The sequence below is a fragment of the Phalacrocorax carbo genome, chromosome 2 (assembly GCF_963921805.1).
Source record: "Phalacrocorax carbo chromosome 2, bPhaCar2.1, whole genome shotgun sequence".
Lineage (NCBI taxonomy): Eukaryota > Metazoa > Chordata > Aves > Suliformes > Phalacrocoracidae > Phalacrocorax > Phalacrocorax carbo.
The window spans coordinates 117366987-117390528 of record NC_087514.1 but is presented as its reverse complement, the minus strand read 5'-3'; the positions used below and the strand labels follow the sequence as shown (position 1 = coordinate 117390528).

At 36.7% G+C, this 23542-nt stretch overlaps 1 protein-coding gene across 4 annotated transcripts in view; it reads left to right on the top strand.

Moving 5' to 3' along the window:
• The window catches only part of PDCD6IP (programmed cell death 6 interacting protein), a 35143-nt gene extending 12369 nt beyond the window's left edge, over nucleotides 1–22774 (top strand). The window contains exons 5-18 of one of the 4 annotated variants that reach the window (XM_064443987.1): nucleotides 337–490; nucleotides 3641–3741; nucleotides 6122–6253; nucleotides 8622–8844; nucleotides 9585–9708; nucleotides 10430–10607; nucleotides 10996–11107; nucleotides 11948–12117; nucleotides 12880–13128; nucleotides 14180–14314; nucleotides 15194–15288; nucleotides 18029–18158; nucleotides 18530–18753; nucleotides 19567–22774. In XM_064443987.1, the coding sequence (XP_064300057.1) occupies nucleotides 337–490; nucleotides 3641–3741; nucleotides 6122–6253; nucleotides 8622–8844; nucleotides 9585–9708; nucleotides 10430–10607; nucleotides 10996–11107; nucleotides 11948–12117; nucleotides 12880–13128; nucleotides 14180–14314; nucleotides 15194–15288; nucleotides 18029–18158; nucleotides 18530–18753; nucleotides 19567–19735 (2196 nt within the window). In that variant the 3' untranslated portion in view covers nucleotides 19736–22774. Of the gene's footprint in view, nucleotides 1–336; nucleotides 491–3640; nucleotides 3742–6121; nucleotides 6254–8621; nucleotides 8845–9584; nucleotides 9709–10429; nucleotides 10608–10995; nucleotides 11108–11947; nucleotides 12118–12879; nucleotides 13129–14179; nucleotides 14315–15193; nucleotides 15289–18028; nucleotides 18162–18529; nucleotides 18754–19566 lie in introns of all 4 variants that reach the window. The other 3 variants (XM_064443989.1, XM_064443988.1, XM_064443986.1) reach the window with 3 other exon arrangements.
• Nucleotides 22775–23542: the final 768 nt, after the last annotated feature.

Here is a 23542-nt window from a genome sequence, read left to right as displayed (position 1 = left end):
AGCTTAAGACTTAGTAATTTTAGCTAGTATGAATTTTAGTTTTAATGAGTTATACAGTAGTAATATCTTTGTCGTCTTTGTCAAATGCATTAAAAATTCCATGTTCTTATGCTGTTAGGTGTAGCTGATGGACCTTTACTTATAGTCCATCTTGATAAATGGATTGGTGTAAGTGGCTTCAAGAGCAAGAAGTCAAAAGGAATTGTTTCTAGTGGCTAAACAATAAATGGGAAACCATTCTCAAAAAAGCCTTTTTTTTGATTGTTATATGTATTCTATTTGTATGAGAACCTGTTTGGAAACATGAATGATAATATATTATCTTCTTTTACTTAGTTTGCGAGTGGTGCTTTCCAACACATCAAAGACACAGTTTTGTCAGCCTTGAGTCGAGAACCTACGGTGGACATCTCTCCAGATACAGTTGGAACTCTCAGTCTTATTATGTTGGCTCAAGCCCAAGAAGTCTTTTTTTTGAAAGCTACAAGAGGTATATCTTAATTTTTGGCTTGTATATTTTTATGCTTGTTAGAACTTCCACAAAAATGTAGAAGTGTTCTAAGTTATGAGCTTGTAAAGGTTGTTACAGAAGCTTTTATTTTTGCTTTTACTGATCTTCCCTCTCCTCTACCGCAGAAGGTCATTAAACAAAACTACAGATGCGACTTAGGAATTTGTCTAAGGTTAACCTGACAGTGCAGTTGTCCCATTTGCCCTTCCTTCCTTTTTATGTAAAAAACCATCAGCCATCATCTTTACAAAGAATTTTGCTGGTTTATATTTTTTCCTTTCTCCCCTTGAGAACTAAAGACATTCTCTAGAAGAACTGAGACTACTAGAAGTGGTGCATAGGGGTTTTATCGCTACTCCCCTGATCTGCTGCCTGGGGAATGATTTCATGAGAATTTAGAAAGAAATATATGTCTGTGCTAGGAAATGGGAAATTTCCTAAGGGTTTAGGGGAAACAAATTCTATTTGATTGCTGCTATTTTTAAGAGAGGAACTCTTTGACTCAGTCTAAGCTTGAGAATGCCCCATTTATCTTAAAAGGTGAAATTCTGCAGGTAGAACAAAGAATTATATCCCTAACTGTTAAAGGTGGGTTATGAAATACAGATTCAGAGGCTGCATATTTTAATACAACTCTTAAAAAACATATGCTTCAAAGAAATTTTCTGTGGAACTATCTTTGGTACAGGATCTCTTATTCTCTGCTATTCTGTTCTTCTCTCTGAACTTACAAGGTTACGCATCTAGAAATTACAGAAATCTAAAAGTAGAAACAAGGGACATAGAGGTCACTTGTGACTGTCTGCCAACTCCTCTCTCTCCCCACGTTGTTTGGAATACAATGGAAGATGAAGGTTATCTTAACTGGGATGTTTCTTCTCTTCACAGGGAAGATCCCTGAAAATTCTTGTAGCCTTGCTGCCTTTAGGAAAATTTCAGTGAGAAACTATTGTCCTTCAACCAACTGATAAATGATGTTTATGTTCTTTATCATGCTGGTAGCAGTGTTATAGCCTCTGGCTATTTGGACATTGCTTTGAAATAAATTTGTATAACAAATGCCTGAAACTTTTCTTCAAAGCAGGGGCAGATGCTTACCTCATTTTGCATGGGAAATAAATCTGTGTCACCTTCTTGATTTCTTCTTATTCGAAATGTGAAAAAGATAAAGCAGGGCTAATCCAAAACACACATGTGCCCAGTGAACTGAAGATTTGTGTGACTACTCCCAAGACCACAAGTCTGCCTGTATTAGAGGGACAGTAAGGTTAATAATGATCTGACTATGGAGGCTGTAGATTTTGCCAGATGTAGAGAGGTTCCTTCCCTTGGCAGGAGAGATGTTTTGTGTAGAATTATGTTTGACAACATGATTAACTTCAGAAATCTATTTTTCAAGTGGAAATGCTTCCAAGTTTCATCTCAAAAGTCAATGCAGCATGAAGCTAAATTTGAGTATTTAACTATTTACCTTGCCATTTTCTGTTTTTATTTTGATGTGAGGCAGTCCATTTAGGAGCTTACCAGCTGATAGTGTTATTTCTGATAGAACTGAGTTTATTCACAAGTTGAAAGAAAGTAGAAGTGTTTGGCAAAAAACAAATTGAGTCAAATCTAACTCCACTGTGTAACTACAGATGAGTTCTTTAATTTCTGAACCTTTCTTAATGTTTTCTTTGGGTCTTTAAGTCTGCATGTGTTTGCTGTTCCATCTCAAGGTTTGCATTTTAATGGTAATGTTTTAAAGATATGTGAGTAAAAACTAAAGTTTCTGATGGTGAAAGATCTATTCCGAGCTGTCAGCATGGACAAATGGTTTTTGTCCTCTAACGTTTCTTTGTTAATGGAAATGTAGTTGGTATGCCAATATTTTTTTTTCTGTTAAGAGTTCAAGCTCTATGAAGGAAGATGCAACTACCAGACACTAGGTGGGGCTAGAAGTACAGTCTATTTAGATTTTATTTGGTTTGGCTTTATTAAATATTTCGTGCACTGGACGGAAACATTTTAGCAAAGAAGTTAGTTGCTAGATCTCATAAGCTCCTTTCTGTCTCTTTCTCCTCTCAATCCTGTTCCACAGTGAAAAGATCTTTCTGGCATACCTTAAATGCATTTACCTCATAGAAGGTAAATAATTTTGGCTCACGCCTGAAGTGTTGTAGACAGATGTGTGAATATGCTGGAATAAGCAGCCCACTTGGGAATTCTTTTTATTTCATTTTGCAGTTAAGCATAATATTCTGCACATTTCCTAATCCCCCTAGACCTTCCACTTGTGCTTATCAATCTGGCAGTACCTAAAAATCACCTGAATCAGAGGATACTTGTTTGTAAGGGCAGCTATTTAGAGCAGATGGCCAGTGTTTGCGTTGACTGCCCGCCTTCTCTTGGAAGGCTGAATTGCTAGTGCAGGCCAGAAGTGATTATAAAAGGAGATAGATGCCGCATGTTCCGGTTCTAACACTTCTGGCTTCGGGAACAGGGTAAGGACATGAGGCAGGGAATACAGCTGCCGCTAGGCCCATGCAGCTCTGATATGAGGTAGTGGATACCACTTGGAGGAAATGTGGTTATTTATGTCTATGAATGGTGTTTCTATACTCACAGTAAGCTAACAGTGGTGTGGACTGCCATGGAAAGGGCCGTTCCCTTCTCCTCGGTTGCACTTCTGCAAATTTTTGAGAGTCCTGACATGGAGGTGGGTTAGAGAACAGATTCCGCTGAAAATCAACTATTTTTTGCTAACTATATTTCAGCTAAATTCTTTGACTGTGGCTGCACAATATCTTGTGCTAGCACAAGGGAAGGCTGGGAACAAGCTGCCAGAGCTAGAGTGGGACTGTGGCTTTTATTGGCAGCTTGCCATTGGTCTTAATCCTGCATAAATGCTAGCAGCTGCTGGAAGATTTCTTGTACTGACTGAACCTTCAACATCATGACTGAAGTAGAAAATCTGGAAACTGCTGCTAGATGTCAGGAAAGAAGAATGGGATCCCAATGTTAAGCTATAATGTAAAGCTGTACCCTTAGAATGCAGTTATTGCTGTTTGAAGATGAAGTAATTTACCTGCTCACTTGTAAAAACTGATGATGATAATTGTTCTTTGTTTTTTCTCCCCTTCCTCCCAGATAAAATGAAAGATGGTATCATAGCTAAACTAGCTAATCAAGCTGCAGATTACTATGGTGATGCTTACAAACAGTGTCAATATAAAGATACTTTGCCCAAGGTTAGTAACTCTCATGGAAATAATCTGGGATCTGCTGTTGTTATGAATAGCTGTTATTGTTTACAATGTACTTGATGAGATATACTTAAAATGTATCCTCAAGAAAAGCTGACATATTGCTATGTTTAAGGGAAATGAACCTGTAAGTTGAAAAACAGTGAAGAATCTAGGAAGCAAAAGATAGTGTGGTGGATTTTTTTTTGTTTTTTTAATAAGTAAAATCTTATTACATGAAGTGTGTTTACTTGCAACAAGTTTCATTTAAAGTGACCTTGAAATGTTTATGATAGCCTTTAAAGATGCCTTCATAGTATTTAACACCTAACTAAATCTTTTTCAAACTAACACTTTCTAATGGGGCTTAATTGGCTTCTAGTCTCAATGTTTTCACACGAAATTTGCTTTCATCTTGACAGCATGAATACAGTGGTACTGTTTCCTTACCTGTTAATGAAAAACATGAGTGGAAGTCAGTGTGTGTCTTCTGTTCTTCTGCCTGTCTTCTCCTCTTCCTCCACCCCAAAACAGTCTTGATACTTGTAAATTATCTCAGTTTAGTCTTGACTGTTCACTTGAGTGCTGTTGATTTTAGAAGATGCAGAAGGATCTTTTTTCATGCTTTTTGAATATATACAGTGTAACAAGAACTTTAAAAATTATTAGGTGTTCAACGTATCAGTATCAAATGTATAATTTATGTTCAAATCATAAAATAGTAGAAAACCTATTGTGTGGTGTTATAAATGTAAAAGTTGGTTAAGATTTACTTACTTTTCATATTGTTGGAGTCTTGAAATTTATATCTAGCTAAGCCGGAGATTGTCTTACATAGTGCTTTTTTTTGTGAATGTCCCTGGGAAGCATCCCTTGTTGCTAATTTGCAGTTGTTTTTCATTCATTAATAGTTTCAGAACTCTAAAATAGCTATTCCAGCTTGCAGTGGTCTGTCTTGTAACTTAATACGCAATCTTAGTCAAATAATTGCCAAAGTATTTGCTAAAGGCACTTTTATTTCCTCTGGGGAAAAAAAATAGGTAATTATTTTTCCCCCCTCTGGTTTCTAATGCAGAATAGAATCTTGATAATGATAGAAACTGTATGGGTAAGGGCTACTGTAATAACGTAAAAGCATTGGTTTTTTTATTCTTTAGCAGTACATTACACAAATGCCTTTGTAGGCCAGTCAGTGACTTTATATATACTTTTGAAAAAAAAAAATAATAACAATTTTCCAAGTTCAGTTGACATCTTGCTTGGCTGCCTCTTGAAAGATTCTTATATACACACGTGTTTCCTCTCATGTATCCTGTGGCATTTTACAGATTGGGCCAATCTCTCACTTAAATATTATGTTTATAATTGATTTCTGAGAGGCAATGAGATATAAAGCCATTGCTTTGTCTTTTGTTGTTGTGGACCTTTCTAAATCATAGATCTGCTCTCTGTTCCAGTTGCACAGTAATCTGTCAGTTGATTATTTGAAAGAACATAAGGTTTGCTAGTTCCATGGGTTAACACCAGCTCTAGGAACAATTACATGTTTAGGAGTGTGAAATAGACATGGACTTGATGCATCAGATTCCAGTTGCAAGGCCTCCCAGACAGCTTTTTTTCTTCCAAATTTACTCTCTTTTTTTTCTTCGTTTCTTGGGGGCAGCAAATTTGTACAAATGTGAAGAAGCAGATCTTTAAACTGAGGTCTTTAAAACATCACTCTGGTTTTCCAGTGCTCCTTGATTTAAGAAATAAAACACTAAGGCAAAATCCTTGATCAAAGACCATGCTTATACTGTGGGCTGCAGCATAATGTTTTCTTCATGTCTTGGTTGGTACTCCTGCAAAGATAAGTGCATTTATATAAAGTCTGAAAATGACTTTTAAATTGCTTTCCATGTCAATAGTTATTGGTCCTCTTTATTTGTTCTTTGCTTTCATAATTTTAAAGTTACTTTCTTGATAGGCCTGCTGCTGTTTTAAGTGTAATTGCTTTGTTAAATAAAAAAAAAGGCCTGTCTTCCCCTCCCCCCCTTCTTTTAAGAACACTTTGTCTTGGGAGCATTTGGGTGTGTTCATGCAACTATCCTTTCTAATATATGCATGCATTTCTAATCTTTGAAGTAAATGTTGTGACTTCATGGCTTTATTTTAAATTGTGATCAATCTAAAATAGTGGACACTAAGAAATTTGCAACAACATATTAAAACAAAAAGAAGGGATTCAATCCATGCAAAGTCATGTGGTCTCTGACATTTATCTCTAATGTTATAACCTATCTAAACTATTAATTGGGTGATTCTAATTTCCTTTTCTTCTTCCTTTTTCTTCCTGCATCCCATGTTGTCTGTGGTGGTTAATGTGGTTGGACTTTCCCCTGGTCAGTATTTTTATTTCCAGGAGGTGTTTCCTGTTCTGGCTGCAAAGCACTGCATTATGCAGGCCAATGCAGAATATCATCAATCTATCCTGGCAAAACAGCAGAAGAAATTTGGCGAAGAAATTGGGAGGCTACAGGTGAGTAACTTTTTTTCTTCTCTGAAAAATATAGCAAAACTTTAAATCCTGAAAAGCTAGCTCAGAGTTCTAAAATTCAAATAACTAAGAATGAAACTTATTTAAAAATTACAGAGCATGTTTATCATGTGAATTAAATAATTAGCAGCTCCAAAGATGAGTTATATCTGTAGCTTTTATAAAGATATATTTTGAGTTTTGGGCAGCTTGATACTGCTTGACGTGTTGGGCCTGTATCTTTACGTTTGCATAGGTTTCTTATCTCAGTACAGCTAATATAACAGATTTCTTAATAAATTTTCTGAAGTAATATTATTTAAAAATACCCAAAACATTAAAATTCTGCCTGGTACATACCTAATTACTTTCCTGCAATCCTGATTTAAATCCGAATAATATTTGAAAAACAGAGAGTTGTATTTTAGTCTTTATATGGTTTTTTGCCTCTATGTCTGGTTTCTAGAGGGACACAGCTATAGGTATTGTAATGAGTAAGCTATTATCATGTTTTAAGTACAGTAAGGAAAAAATGGCTAAAAATAACTACTTTCTTCAAGTCCCCTGGTCCTTGGCAGAGCGTGGGGGAAGAGCTGCTTCAACAGACTTTGTAGGATCCATGTGCAGTATCTATTTACACTAATGCAGGAGAGTTGAGAGACTTACTACAAGACTATCGTGTTGAGATTTTGCAAGTTACCAATAAGGATTTATTGACTTTGTGCAGGATGAAGCTTGCAGCTTTTTTGTGTGCTTGCATGACAATGAAGTGCCTATATAAACTTCTAATACCAAGTTGTTATATCGTGACTACATTACTAGGTGATCTGTTTATTCTTGAGTTTCAAATCTGCCTAGCAGACCTCTTTTTTTTTTTTTTCTAGGGCTCTACTATAACAGAATATTAATGTGGTTTGGTGGGGGTTTTGTTTTGTTTTGGGGTATTTTTTGGCTGGTTGGTGTGGGGGATTTTTTGTACTCACCCTTGACAGGTCTGCCTGTATCAAATCTACTGTCATTGTTAAGTTGCAGATTTTTCCTCACGTAGTGTTACAGGAAGCATCCCTTCATGCTGCATAGGTAAAGATTTTATTTTTAAGAGAAGCCTATGGGGAAATACTCCATTATTACTTATTTCAGCACTGCTTCATGAACAGCATGTAGTCAGAAGTTAAAATCCTCTGTCATCTTATTCAATATGTTTAGTAAGATGAAACTTAAATCCTGTTCTCAATAGCTATTAAAATACTGCTTCCATAATTAATCTAAATTAGAGACTTAATATCCTTTTTAATGAGTTTTTGAAAAATGCAGTTGCTATAAAGTAACACTTTTTATCTGCCTTTTTAAAAGCTAGAACAAAGATGGATTAAATCGGGTGGGATTAATGTAAATTATTCCAAATTAAAGTATATATGCACACCCCTGTTTCTTCTCCTCTCATTTACTGGTTCTGGCAAATGCTAGTTAGACTGTAATATTGTATCAAACCAAAACTACTATTGTGTGATATATGGCAGAATAGAAAGCAGCAAAAAATCTCAGCAAATTCAGATGTTCTTCACTTCTAACATAGGTCATGTTCCACTTCACAGTCCCAAGAATTTTGAGTTTGAGTTGTGAGTTTATGTAAACCTTGACTGATGTTGCCTCTTGGTGTTTTGTTTTACACATTGATAACACAAATGTGATCTGAATTGAACAGATACAATCTAAAGGACAGTGTTTTGGCTTGCATCTCTCCTGCAGTAAATTGAATGTAGGAAAAACAGATACGTCTGGGCTGCATCTAGGCTGAGCAGACAGCCTGAAGAGACAGCAGACCTTGTATATTATTTTAATTTGCAGTAGGATCCCAGCATAATTACTGTAGCTGCTGAGCTCAAGGTTAGATGCGTGTTAGTGGCAGATGTGAAGAGTAGGACTCTGGCCTCTTCCATCGTGAATATGAGCAAGTGAGCAAAGTTTGAGAAACAGTTTGCAGTAGCTGCAAAAGCAAGCTGTGGGTTTCGTGAAACAACATGAAAATTACTTGATGGCTTTTTTCGTGAATGGGTGTTTGAAGTGTTATTGCCTCTAACTCATGATCACTTCTTTTGAATTTTGGGCAATCATAGTGAGACTATTGTGAGATATTAACTTGGTTACTATATGTTTGGTTGAGTTTTTATTGGACTATTTTAATAAGTAAGATCTCCTTTTTCCTTTTTGATATATAAGAGGGGAGAATATTTTCTCAAGGAAATAATAATATTGATCATATGCTTTGTCAGTAGTTACTTGATTAACTGGGAAGCTCATCTGTTTTCCTAAGTATATCTGAAAGGCAGGAAAAAAGTTATAATTTTAACTGTATTTTAATATTTTTTAGCATGCAGCAGACTTGGTGAAGACAGTGGCATCTCGTTATGATGAATATATAAATGTTAAAGATCTGGTTGACAAGATCAACCGTGCACTTACAGCTGCCAAAAAAGACAATGACTTCATTTACCATGACCGGGTTCCTGACCTGAAAGATTTGGAGTCCATTGGAAAAGCCACTCTTGTGAAGTCTACTCCAGTTGTTGTTCCCCTCAGTCAGAAATTCACGGGTAAGAGAAGTGTGTGGAGTGCACAGGATAATTGTTACCTTGTGAAACATGGCCACCAGAATTCATTTGTACCATGAAAGAGTAAATGTTTACTTTTTAATTGTATTAAGGGTACAGCAATGTTTTTGAAAGTGCCATTTGTCTCTTCCAGTTTGTTCTACTACTTTATGATAAAAAGTACTGGAAGAATAAACCATGGTTGAAAAACGTTATCTGTAGTGTGCACTTCCCTTTAAGATGTTTCTCAGATTTTCTCAGCAACTGTATTTTCTATACGAAACCAACCTTTTTAATTTCAGAAGGGACAGTAGTGTAAGGGAAGGGTATCAAATTGTTCAATCTTAACTAACCTAGTTGTTGGCCTTCTATAAAGCTGAAAAATTTCAGTTTGACTGTACAGGGGAGTTTTGAGAAATGGTCCTCTCTTCCTTTTCTCATTTTCTTCCTTTAAAGAAGCAAAATTAGAAATGAAACCTTAAGGAAAGTCTGATTTGTAATCCTACAGTTGTTTTAAATATAATGCCTTTAAATTATAACTCAATTTCAGTCTTAAAAACTAAAATCTTACCTAAAGACCTGTAGAAATAGATATTTTTTTTAAAGAAGTCTTGAGGAGTGGGGGAGAGTATCATAAACTGTTTAGATGAGTCTCTGTAGTACAGTGTGTACAAAAGAGCTGTGACGATGTTTGTGTCCTTTTACGTCATGGTGTAACTTGAGTAATTATGTTTTAATTGCAGACCTGTTTGAGAAGATGGTTCCCTTGCAAGTTCAGCAATCTGTGAGTGTGTATAACCAGAGAAAGGCAGATCTTGTGAACAGGTTAATAGCCCAGATGAGAGAAGCCACAAATCTGGCAAATGGGTAAGTATTGTTAAATGCTTCTTAAATTTCTCAAGAGGAGTTATGGGCCAGCCTATAAACACTGGTTGTGTTGCAGCCTGCAGATGCCCAGGTTACAGCAGTGGTTTTTTTATTACCGTATGGTAGGCTGGCAAACTTAAGCCATAGCAGGAGTATTTAGAACTACTTTTCTGCAGATTTTAAGTCTGAAAGCATATTAAAAACAAGTAGTGTTTAATTTTCTTCAGTCTTTCTGCATTTTTTAGGGATCTGACACTTGTTCAGAAAAAGTTCCAGTACCATTAATCTAGAAGAATTTTCACATTCCAGTGGTCAGCTTCATTGTAACAGTGACTCAATGCATGATACTTTTCCCCCCAAAATTTTGTTCTTTAAAATAAATAATAATAAAAAATTTGTATCAAGCTGAAAGCTAAGAACGAAACTCAAGGCAGTTGGTTCTTTATTTACCAGATAGTTACTACTGAAAATGTTTGCCTTATTTTGTAAGTGCTAAAAGACTAGGATTTGCTTAGCTCTTTAACAGCTTTGAAATGTATTTTTGGTGAAGTATACACTAGGAATAAGGCTAGTTTTCAGTTTGAAACTTCTGCCTGGGACTACGTTATACTGTTCCCATTATAATTGACTGTGATTGTTTGTTTGGACAGCAGTTTTAGTTGCAGGATAAAACCATCTAATAGTACAAACAAGTTGCTGTTCCACATGTTGACTTTTTCAGTGTGTTGGCTTCCCTCAATCTTCCTGCTGCTATTGAAGATGTGTCTGGTGATACTGTTCCTCAGTCTATTTTGAACAAGTCTAAGTCCGTGATTGAACAGGGAGGAATTCAGACCATTGATCAGCTGATCAAAGATCTGCCTGAACTGCTACAAAGGAACAAAGAAATTTTAGATGAAGTAAGCTCAGCAACCGCTAAAACTAAAACATTCTTAAAAACACCACCACTGAACTTTTTCTCTTTAAATGGCAATAGAAAAAGTGCATGATTATCCAAAATGCTTGTAACTTTAATAGCACTTTAAAAATATGCCATTTAAGTGTTTAGTCTGTACAAAAACTGTGCTGTCACATGTGGATGTTCCCTTAGAAGTGTTTTGTTTTAAAAATTGTTGGGAGAGGAAGCATTCTAAATTTTGGTGATTTGTGCTTTCCATGCCTGTTTTTTATTTGCCAAAATAAATTTTATAAAGGACGTATAAGCATTCTTGATGCTTTCTACACTAGCTTTGTAGCTTTTTCATGTTTAGAACAGTTTATAATGCATGTAACGTTTAACTTCTGTAGTCACTAAGATTATTAGATGAAGAAGAAACTACAGACAATGACTTGCGAACAAAGTTCAAAGAACGCTGGCAGAGAACACCATCCAGTGAACTCTATAAGCCTTTAAGGGCAGGTAAAGTTCATGTTTCATGCTTTGGATTCTGGGGGCCCAGAATCTGGGTTCCTGGGGGAAACCAGGGATGCTCTAAAAATGTCCATTCTCATTGTGTAAATTAGTTTTTAATGCTCTCTGATATTATCTTTAAAGTTACAAATTTTGGTTTAGGAGAGGTTATGCCAAAAATAGCCTTATTGCAATCTGCACCATTATTTGGAGTTGAGAGATGATGTGATAGCAGAGTATTTGCTGCTGCTTTTGCACCCCTGGAGTGCACATGCATGCTTAAGTTTCAGAAAGCATATGTAATGAAAAATGGGTGCCTTCCTAAGAATCTGGTTGCAATTACCTCTTAAATACTTCAGTATATTTTTCTTTGTATATTAACATCCTTTTTTGTATTTCCCATCAAGTTGTTCTTTTCTCTTTGATTTGGTGTGTTGTTTTGGGTTTTCCCCCTGTGGTTAGTCAAACTGCTTAGGGCCATCACTGTAGGATGTCTTCTGTGCAGTTAATATGTATTGTTTTGAAGCTAACAAGGAACTGGTGCCACTGCCGGCATGTTCAACGAAGTTACAGGGTTTAAATCTGGGGAGTAGTTCAAACCAGCGTTCATTCATATACTTTTGTATGCTTCTCTGGAGAATTAATGTAGGTGCCTAATTTATGATCTACTTAAAACATAACTTAAGCTTAAGTTTTATTTATAAGTCTTAATAATGTCATAATGCACAGGCTTGTAAAAACATTTGAAGATTTGCTGAAAAGCATGAAAACTGCTCTGGTGCAAGATTTGGGATAAAATAAGTCTTGAAATTATATGAACACCCTTTTTTTTTCCCCTCCCACCACCAGAGGGAGCCAATTACCATAATATTTTGAATAAAGCTGTGCAAGCAGATGGCCAAGTCAAAGAGCGCTATCAGTCTCACCGGGATACAATTGCGCTTCTGTGTAAGCCGGAGTCAGAACTCAACGCAGCTATTCCTTCAGCCAACCCAGCAAAAACATTACAAGGAAGTGAGGTAAAGGGTTGAAATTTGCCTCTATTTTGAACAGAAGTGTTATTAGTCTAGCAAAGTAAAATTACATTAATTGGTGTGGTCGCTGGTCCTTAGCTGCTCTTGTTTCTGTCACAATTAATGCAGAAGGTAACAGCATTTGGAAAAGACGTTTTCTTTTTTGTTTAATATCTTCTCAAGTATATTTTTTCACATGTAGTGTGAGCAAGTTCAATCACCGTGGACAGCAAGACAGCAAGGAACAATCTTTGAATATTTTTGTTGTTTAGGGTGGTGGGGTGCAGTGCTCAGGTTTTTGGGGCAGTTAGGCAATGTAAAAGGCACAGCTCAGTATTTTAAAGTATTAGGCAATTACACCAATGTGCTTTCCAAGAAAGTCATGGCTCATCTGCAGCAATATGATAATCTTTCTCATGGCAGTGGTTTGAAGTCAGTGTTTTTGACTGCCATTTTTAGAATATCCTATTGGAAGGTATCTGGTCAGTTTTTTTTTTTAAAAAAAGATTTAAAAATCCATGTAGTAATTCAGTGTAATTAGTAGAAGCAAATCTTTAGAAGAGAATATAGCTTCAGAAATGCTTGAAGATCATTGTTTTGTTGTCTTTGTTCTGTCCTGGTTTGTCATCTTAAACAGTTATAAACAAATATTCATGTGGTAGTACTGCAAACATCAGTGAAGAGTGCAAGATGGAAAGAAGTAATAAGAGTATACTTTTGCAATAATTCCTCTGAACATGCTAACTTGTGACAATTTTTATTGCTTAGGTTGTTAATGTCCTAAGAACATTGCTGGCCAACCTGGATGAAGTTAAGAAGGAGAGAGAACAACTGGAAAATGACCTGAAATCTGTAAATTTTGACATGACAAGCAAATTCTTGACTGCACTTGCGCAGGATGGTGCTATAAATGAGGAGGCTATCTCTGTGACTGAGTTGGACAGAATTTATGGAAGTTACACACAGAAAGTGCAAGAGTCCTTGAAAAAGCAGGAAGAACTTCTCAAGAACATTCAGGTACAACACCTTGTATGTCTTTCTCTTAAACTAAGGAGCAATGATTCCTCTACTTCTCCAGTGCTTTAGAAATCTCACTTCGCTTTCTACTCCATTTTGCTTGTTACTCTGTCATAGGCCAGTTGATACTCCTTTATTCCTCTGGTCACTGAAAATACAGGGTGGGTTTTTGGGTTTGGTTTTTTGTGGCTTTTTTTTCTTTGTGCTTGCTCATAAAAGAAAAATTTAATGAAAATTGCCCAAGGTTGATTTATAAATTCAGCCTTACTTTGTCAGTAATGCTAGAGTACCTGAAATATCTGACAAAAGAGGAAGCCTTAGTGCTTGGACAAGTGACTGTAGTGGCATGAGTAACGGTTGGGCCTATTCATGCACAAGACTCCTTGCAAGAATAGAAGACTTTTCCAAAAGGGGAAAAAATTGTTTTTAAATGACCACATGTTTATCAAAGATTTTTTTAATGTACTTTTAAAACCTTGATGGGTATAACTTTGTTGTTTGAATGTCCCGGAGTGCAAGTTTGGCTGCTCTGGCAGATGAAGTAGTCTTCTTAAGTTTGCGTGTTTAATTTTCCCAAAAGAAATGAGATGTAAGTGATCCTTCTGTTGGTTGCCACTTCCCTGTCCTTTTAATAGCTTGCCAATGTCAGCCAAATTTGAGGTAGCGCTTCTTAAAAATACTAACTTTCAATATGGTTTTATGAATATCAATGGAGGGTAGTACAGGAGAGAGCCTAATTAGTGTAGCCTCCAGAAGAGAATCTGCAGTATGAACTTGAGAATTAGCTGAAGGCAGCCCACAACAGAACACATAATTAGCTGATACCTACTGCTAGTGAATTAATATATGCTTAGTTCTGAAATAGCCACTGAAATCTGCACTTGGCAGATAGCAAGTATTAGGAAGTACAATGGCTGGAAGGTGAGGAAAGGCAGGTATCGGGGAAAGGGGGTGAGAGCAATGAGTAAGAGGGAAAAAACCAAAAGATACAGAATCGTACACAGACCTAGGTTGCATTATTTTCACTGCTTATTTCTTTTCCCCTTTTAAGAATGCACATCAGGATTTTTCAAAGATGAAACAATCAAGCAATGAATCTAATTTAAGAGAAGAAGTTTTGAAGAACTTAGCGGTAGCAAATGACAACTTTGTGGAACTCGTAGCCAATTTAAAAGAAGGCACAAAGGTATGGTAAAGCTTAGAGGATTGGAAGAACTTTTTTATTTGCTCAATGGGATGTGAATCAAAAATCGTAATAAACTACAGACATGCTAAATGAGAGGTACACTTTTGTGAGGATTTTGGTACTGAAGTAAGGGCAGCTATTTACTTGAATTTTGATTGTTTAGACAGCTGTGAAATGCTTCTTTGTTCCTATCTAAAAAGTAAGCTTTTCTGAGCATTGCTGTATATTAAAATAGGAAAAGGTGTTAATTACAGCTGAGTAACTGATGCTGAAGTACCCAGATGAGCCATTTTATCTGAAGAATTTTCATCTGTTCTCCCATGGTATTTAATCACCTTATCAAGTTTGTTTTATATACTGCTACTGCATACATGAGGAGGGCTTTATTTAGCTTGCTTTTTTTGATCTGGCCTTCTGGAAGGTGTTTTACTGCTTCTGTATTAAATACTGTTTGCTGGTTTATGGATAGCTCACTAGAGGAAAAAAAATAACCTTGAAGTCTGTATAACTGAAATGTGTGGAACTGATTGAAGGTAATAAAATTAGAGTAAATTAATTATCCTTTAAAGATAAATAGCTAATCACCAGAAGTGATATAGTTCTTGTTTTAATATGTTTTCTAGTTGTCTTAAACTATTTTTATATTTACACATACACAGATATAAAAATATCATACAATTTTTATATATATTACAGGGATGGACAACAACTGACTAAGTTGTTTTTGAAAAGTAGAATAAACTGCACTCACAAACTTTACTGGAATGGCAGGTTCTGGGCACCGTAATAATACAATGCCTGTATCTAGATCAGTATGCAGAAACATGCTAGCATGGAGTCTGACAGTACTGACTATGTTATGTGTTTGCTCTTCCCTAGTTTTACAATGAGCTGACAGAAATCCTGCTGAAATTCCAAAACAAATGCAGTGACATTGTCTTTGCTCGCAAGACTGAAAGAGATGAACTGCTCAAGTAAGATTCCAGTCTTTTAAGTGGTGTAGAAATTTTTAAGTATTTATCAGAAATTAATATTTGGGGACATGTTCATTATGGCACTTAGTGAAATGAGAGGGAGATGAGGTATGTTAAGACTATCACCTCTTTGCCTTAATGCTATATCCCCACTCTACCCCTGAAGAAAGAAGAAAGTGATAGGAGAAATAAATAAAAAAACCTACTTTGAAGTCTGCTCTGCTATTCCTCTGTACAATTCAGCATGAATCTGTTTCATCTTACCATGATTTCACTGCCAGTTCTTTTTGGCATGTGTTACTAATTTTATTTTATTCTCTCCTTTGAACCTCTGATTTCTGCACCTTGCCTCTGCTGTCATTTTGGTTTGAGAAGTTAGATAAATGCTTCAACATATGATTGCCTTCCATGTGCCCAGTAAGGTGGGGGGAAAAAAATTGGTATTCCACCTCTGCTCTGTAGTCTGACCTAGTGAGATACTTTATCATTGTTCAGATATGCGGGTTGTCTACACTGCTGGGGAGAGAAGTAGATTTTGTCCTTCATATGAAAAAGTGTCCGATGTTGTACCCCACATGTGATCAGGCTAGTATAGCATGCTTCAGCTGTGACTTATAGGTTCTCCTCTTAAGAGGAAATCATAACTGAAAACACTTGTCTTTTAATCAGTATTCTTTAGCAAAACGCATAGCCTTTTATAAAAAGGGTTAGTTGTTACTGAAGTTTCAGTTGGTGAAATTGCAGTTATTCTGTGCACATACCATGTTGTGAATGGGATGCTCAGCTCTCAAATTTTACCTTGCCTAACCTCGTCCTTTGTAGAACTGCTCTTTTCAGTTGCCCATTACTCTTGTAAATTAATTCTTAGTAACTCTATGCAACCCCTTCCACCTCTCTTCTACTTCCTACATTCGTGCAGTTTGGAAGCTGTAGGCTGTCTAACCAAAGCTTAGGTCTGAATATCTCACGTATCTAATATGTTAACATTCGGTGTTAAAGTTGTAGGTTTAGTGTTGATATTCATCACCCCAAGATTCAGCTACCTTTTGCTGCCTCATGTGTTAACTGTTCACTGACATGAAACCCCGTCAAGGTTAGGGGCAGCAATGAGATCTGGGATATTTGTAGCGTATGTCTACAAAATGTGTTTCTCAGTGTGCCCAACGCACAGTTTGAGTGAATAAAATGTGTGTTTTGCCCCTTCCCCCTGCCTCTCCCACCCCAATGATAAGAAAAATACTGACTGGGGGCTTCATCTTCACTAAGTGAAAATAAATTTGTTTAGATGGCTTCCCATTCAGATTCCTGCCCTCGTCCCATAATGATTGCCCATTGGAAGATCAGTTTTAAGCTTCACATTAAATGTGTTTGATCACTTTGTGGTCAAAATATACTCTAATCTGGTACCAGCGTTCTGTAAGCCATTGGTCTTTGCAGCACAATTCTAAGAAGAAAATTGCTACTCCATCCCTTCTGTCATCTTCTAAGATGTTAAGTTTTGGTTTTGTTGGTTTCAGTATAATAGTGTTGAGTAGTTACTCCATTTTCTGCAGCAAAGTTTGAGATATGTATGCCCACATATGAAACAAAGCATCAGGATAGTATTTCCAGCTTCTTCTCCGTCATTCGTTTGTATTGCAGGTGTAACTGGGAGGACAGCTTTCTTGGAGTTTTCGTTGCAATCTTGGTTTTCCTACCAAGTTTCTACAAAAGTTGCCAGTTCTGTTCTCTTTCTCTGTAGCTCCCCTTTGCGTGCTGTATTATAGGAACCTGTAGTTTGTTGTTAACTAGACTGTACCTTTGTCAGTCTCCCTTGTGTTCTCTTTCAGAATGCCAGCTATCAAGTTCTAGCTGTTACATATTGCTCACCTATCGTTTTTACACAGAATTGTCTGAAATTTTAAATGCTTCCTAAAGTATCTCTGAAGAATCTGCCCAATCTCAAATATTGAGTCTTTGCATTGAGAAATCCACTACGTTCTTCTGCGTACATAACTTAGAACTGGGTTCATGGTGTTTTCATGACAAGCTGACTGTAAAATTATGCTGTGTAATGGTAGCTTGTAGTACAAGAGGACACCAAAGGCTCCTTATATCCTAGCAAAGTATCTTACCAAGAGTCATTCCAACAGTAGAGGTAACAGAATAGAGAATTTGAAAGCTCATGTGCTGAGCCATTCAGATTTTCTCCAGGGGTTTTTTGATAGTAATGGTCACCTAGATAGAAATGATATTGCGGACTTCTCTTCTAATTAACAGTTCTGTTAGATGTGTGGTATTTGCATGCAACGTTATTTAATTTAGGGCAATCTACAATCAATATGACATTGCTTTTCTTCTGTATTTGAGAATCTCTTTGTATGTTAAAACTAATTAAATTTATCCTTTTCTATAGCCTTGAGGTTTCCATAGGTTCTCAGGAAGGCTTCCAAGTTGCTAAATGTTCTGACTATTCTGTAATTTCTGATTCCAAAGCTTTTGGCTAATTCAGTGATCTATACCCAGTGTTGAGTTGGAACATCAAGACATTATTAGAAAATAAATTTAACAGTTAATCAGAGGATTGCCTAGAGGATTGTTTCTGTGGAAGTGATTTGGACTCCGAATTGAGTTTGAGTTAGCTCAATAACCATGCTTTAAATACTAGATTTACTGTTGCATCTTTGTTACACACTTCAGCAAGCTAAGCTAAAAACAATTATTAAACTAAGCTGTGTGTTTGCTTGTTTGTTCTTAATAGAGATTTGCAGCAAAGCATTGCTAAAGAACCCAGTGCTCCCTCTATTCCTCTGCCTACATATCAGACCACATCAGCTGGAGGAACTAAGCCTGCTGCATCGTCGACTCCTACTCCAGCACCCAGAACCATGGTGGTAAATATATGCTACAGAATTAGTGGGTTGAAAATAGAAGGTCCATACTTTGAAACTCCAAACTGATTTGTAATTTGTATATATCAGCCTGTAATGTATTGGTGTATTTGGAAATGTGCTGAAGTGAAATAGAGGGCAAAGTGTAAAGGCTTTGCAGAGAGGTGTATTATGTACTATCAGTGTTTATAATTTAGAGATTTGAAGTGGAAAGCTTATTGATTTTTAGACACTTCACATTATTATCTCTATAGGGTAAACATAGAATGCCATTTAAAATGAAAATGAAGATCAACCAATCATATAACCACAGCTTTTGATTCTAAGACTTCCAGAAAGAAGCTCCAGCTTAAGTCACTTTCTCTTTTTAGGGGACTAAACCACAGCCACCAGCACGGCCACCACCACCGGTGATTTCTGCAGCAAGTAGTTCCTCTTCTGCATCTGCACCCACAGGAACAGCTACAGCTCCTGCTGTGGCTCCTGCTGCAGCTCCTGCTGCAGCTCCTGCTCCAGGAGCCAGTGCACCTGCAGCAAGCACTGCACCTTCACAGGCACAGGGACCTCCTTACCCAACTTATCCAGCTTACCCAGGGTAAGCTATGGGAGTGCTTAAGCAGTTCTTTGTTAACGTGTTATGTAAAAGCACTTGTTTGTTGCACATGATGTTTTTAAATCAGGTATTGTTATAATTGAAGATGCATTTAATGTTTGAGGCAAAATAATTTTTTTTTGTTCTAATCATGTAACTGTTGTTGGAATAATTTGCTGGTACCGTTTCTGTTCAGTTTAGGTTTTTGTAATTCGGCTTTTTTTAAAGGAGAAGGGGAATAGGACTGCAGTTCCTTAACTGTGATTTGTGGACTATTGCCAGCCCTTGCGTAATCAGTTGTGGTGGTGTTTATCTCGAAAGTGTTGGCATATCTCATTTTTTCAAATCTTGGTATCTTGCTAAAGATAATGAAAAATGCAGAAAAAATTCCAGTTGAGTAGCATGCTTTCTTCTGATGCTTCTTTCCATCTTTCTGGAGTCATCATAAGGAATTGAAGGCAGCTGCTCGCTCACTCAGTAGCAGGCTCAGCGAATGTTAAAATACGTAAAATGATATTAAACATAATTAATAAATTCTTAATAAATTCTTAATAAATTAAGAATTAATTTAGATCAGTTCTAGTTCCAGCAAGTTGCCTTTACTCCACCTTCTGTCTGCATTTGTTTCACGCATTATAATTTTTTCATGTTTGATCCTTGAAAGTTACCACACTTTATGCTGCACAAAAAAGAAAATGAAAGGAAAGCATTTGTAGTGATTGCATGTCTTTTTGTATCTATAAATGGTTGTTACTTGCAAATTAACATCATTGGTATTTTACAACTAAAATATACTCTTTTTGCCCCCACGCACAGGTATTGCCAGATGCCAATGCCAATGGGCTATAATCCATACATGTATGGTCAGTATAATCTGCCATATGCACCCTCACCTGTGTATCAAAACCCTGGACAAGCACCATATCTGCCACCTCAACAACCCGGATACCCTTTTCCTCAACAGCCTTATTACTCTCAGCAATAATGTGTCTGCAGAGAAGTTCTGCTTGCAAAAATTTGGGAGAAATTGGCAATAAGCATACTAAAACTTCTAGCTTCAGTTAATGTACCATACTGAACTGTATGCAGTCTGTAACTCCTGTTTCTGTTAACTGCTCAAAAATGTCTAGATCAGGTTTTGATTACACTAAACACTTTGAAAGGCCTGCTGCAGTGGTCTAGACTGTAGACTAATGCCAGAGTTAGAGCCTAATTGAGTGGTCTGAAACTGTACACTACATGTTGTCTAGACCAAAATATTTCCTTGCAAAAATCCTATGAGTAACAAATGGGTTCACATGAGAAAAAATGAAGCAGTGCGTGCACTGGGTGTGATATATTCTATGGAACCATATAGCTTTTCCTTCTATACTCTGTTGGTTTGTATTTTGGGGGGTTTAGTTAAAATATGCTATTTTGTCTAATAATCAAGGCTTTCTAAATCATAATTTACTTTTGGATCCACCTTCTCAAGGGATTAATAACCTTGCACTACATTTTGCATTAGGTAGTGAAGAATGCAAGTTTGTGGTTAATGGCTTCTACCAAATATTTACTAACCGTCTTTCAGTTTTTGGGTTTTTTTTTTTTTTTTCAAATGCACTTGTCTAGTGAGGGACTCAGCGTTCCTTTAGCCCTTGACATGAGTTACTTGGTTCAGTGAGACAGTTAATTTCCTGAGTCCTTTCATACAAGGTGTTCTGGCTTTACAGAATAGCTATCACAATACCTATGTTTAATGTTACTGCTTTGTTTTTCTATTTAAGTGCCTGATTAAAATATTGAGGTATATTTTAATGTAGGGGTTTAGAGGGTGCCGGTTACTGTAGCATTTGAGTGGAAACTTCACTGGATCTTGAATACTCTTCCTCATAAAGAAAGCAGCATGTGTATCCATGTGAGCTCCTTTCTCTCTGTCTCAAGTTCTTCTTGCTGTGTGATCACTGATTACTTTGTGAAGACTCCTTGTCTTTAATGCTCCCTGACCCCATTAGAAAATGCAGATCAAAAGGTAAAAATAAGCATCTCTCCTAGGACAGGAGTACCTAATTCTAAGCAAATTTATTAACGTTGTAGAAGCTATGTTATGTGGGGGAACAGGATGAAGTAGGGGAATACAGCACCATAGGTACAACCATGTGCAAGGACAAGTGCTTTCCATTTCTTTATAAACATTGCTGAATGGGGTGGCACAGGAACCTCTGCAATTTTTTCCCCCTGATAATAATATTAAAGAGGCAAGTGAAGACAATGAGAAAAAGCTAGGAAGGTGGTAACTGTTTGGAACCAACAGCCAGAACCTGATTTTACTCTAACTGGAAAAACAGTAGTTTTCCACTAATTTCACTGTGTCGATGTGAGCAAGTGCAAGTCTAATGCAACCTCTTAAGTTCTAAACTTCTAGTACACTATGGCCTGTAGATTTTTCAGTTTGCACATTAGATGCATTTGAGCTATTGTGTAAGTAAGTTTGTTTCTAGTGCCTCAATTCACAAAACCTGTTTTAATGCTGTGTAAAAAAAAAAAAAAAAGTAACTCATTCAGCATAAAGATTCCTAGAACTGAGAATTCCTTTTTAAAATTTTGTAGATCTGGGAATCACTGTTAAAACTTTTTCCCCAGTTGTGTTACTGCTTGATTTAGTCTGCTATTATTTGGATATGTATAGAAATCTATGCATTATGTTCAGCTTTCACATGACCATTTTTCTTTTTTTTATTCTAAAGAGAAAAGAAAAATCCAGACACGTGTATGTATCTACTTCTAAGCATGCAGCTGTCATGACTTGGATTGAAATGTTACCTTGTTCTTCTCTAGTTTATTAAAAAAAAAATCAGTTAGAAAACCTGATTTCATGGCTTTTCTCTTGAGTCTTTGGCTTCAGACAAGTGTTACCTTGGAAAGGATGGAAATAAGTTGTGGGCCCTCAAGTAAGTTTGTGCTGTGGTGAAGGCACTCAGTCTATCAGCTACAGCATGAAACGGTAGCCTGTGTATGCGCAGGTGCTTTACGGTGCAGCTGCTGCTCTGTGATTACAACTGTGCTTAAATCCTGGTAGTTGTGTTCATTTCCAAAACTGATGGAGGGTGTTTCCCTTCGATTACATGAGGAGAAAATGGTAAGGTCCTTCTGCCTTCAGAAACTTTGATTCAAAGTTTGTTTTCGTGAGCTCATGTTAGGCTGGATTTCCTATGACTCACAGCAGCACGGGTATTCTGGGCAAGGCCATTAAAGGCTTGTAAGGGCAGTTAACTTTTCCCAGTAGATAAATGGCTCCCATTCTTCTTTAGAAAAAGACTGTGTGTAATACCATGCTTATTGCAATTGCTGTGTGGAGACAAAAGTTTACAATCGTGTCCTTTCAGAGACTTTGAAGTCAAGCATTTATTTTGTCTTGCCTAAAAGCTTTCAGTGCATTTAACGAGAAAAGCAGGTCTTATGAAGCAAACTAATTACGGATCGTCGGTGAAATACCAAACTATTGCAGAGCTAGTCAGTGTTTCCTCAGTTTTTCTTTTTAATGTGGTTTCAGCGCATATGAAAGTGTCTGGTTTCCTGACCACTAATTTGATATTGTCAGCTAATGATGGTTCTTACCGTTGTCCTGAATACGATGTAGGATTGCTTTGATTTGCTTTTACAGCCAATTTGTGGGATCTAGTTTGAATTACACCGAATGTAATTTCAAAGTACCTTGAGGCGGTATTTGGACCTTGATGTTCTGAAACAATGTCACCCTTACCAGGTGGCTGAAAATGGCAAGAAAATTCTTCAGAAAGCAAATTTTTTTTCTCTGAGTTACCTGAGATGTACTTGTTTGTTACTGAAAGTGTTCGGTTCTGAAGTGACTTGCAGCTCAGAACCTGTTTTCTGGCACGTATTTATCCTGACAGACCATTAAAATAAACTAAGCTGAGTGATTGTGTTTTTAAGTTTTGGTTGTATGCGACTGGATGAAGCTACCTACCTGAATTTTCAAGACTTTGCTATGTTTAGTTTAAAATAAACTATTTTGAAAGCTCTAGCTCTTGAAAACATGAGCTGTCATGGTAGAGCAACACTCAGAATTGCTTTTGTGTATTGTTTATGGGGGAAAGATATGGGAGGATTTGGGGTGTTTTTTTAGTGTTGTCGCTTCTAGCTAGCGTTAGTCACCTGCTAGCTTTTTAGAATTATTATGACTCGTGAAAGTTGTATTCAAAGTGGTCAGTGATTATTATTTTTAAAAAGTTGACATCCTGTTTGTCATGATAGTTAAATCATGACTACTGCTAGATTAAGGAAAAAAATTGATGATTTTTTTTAACTGTTCTAAGTGCTTTCCTTTATGCTTTTGTCCTGACAAAACCGTTATACTCGGGTTGAGATTTTTCTGGTTTGGACTCAAATTTAGGACTAGAGTAACCGTTACTGGCAAGCGTATGGTTACTCTTAATGCCAAATGATGACTTTGCCTTGCATCTGATTTTTGGAACTGAGTGTAATAGTCCCTGATGGTAACAACTGTATCCCAGTTGTTGTCTTTTTTTTCTTTATTAAATAAAATGAAGTTATGTTAGTGATGTTTCTAAATCCTTGGGAGAAACTGGCCACCAGTTTCACTTAACTAAGTTGTAAAGAAAACCTTTCTACTATCAAGCATGAAAAGGAAGAGGTGACTGCTACTGCAACGTTAGCACCGAGTCTTCAGCTCTTTCCCCTTAACTCCATTCAGCAATTCTGCACAGCGGTATCTGACTGTGTTTATGCTTTTAAATGAAAGCACCCCTGGCCTCTAAAGTGCCATCCTCTG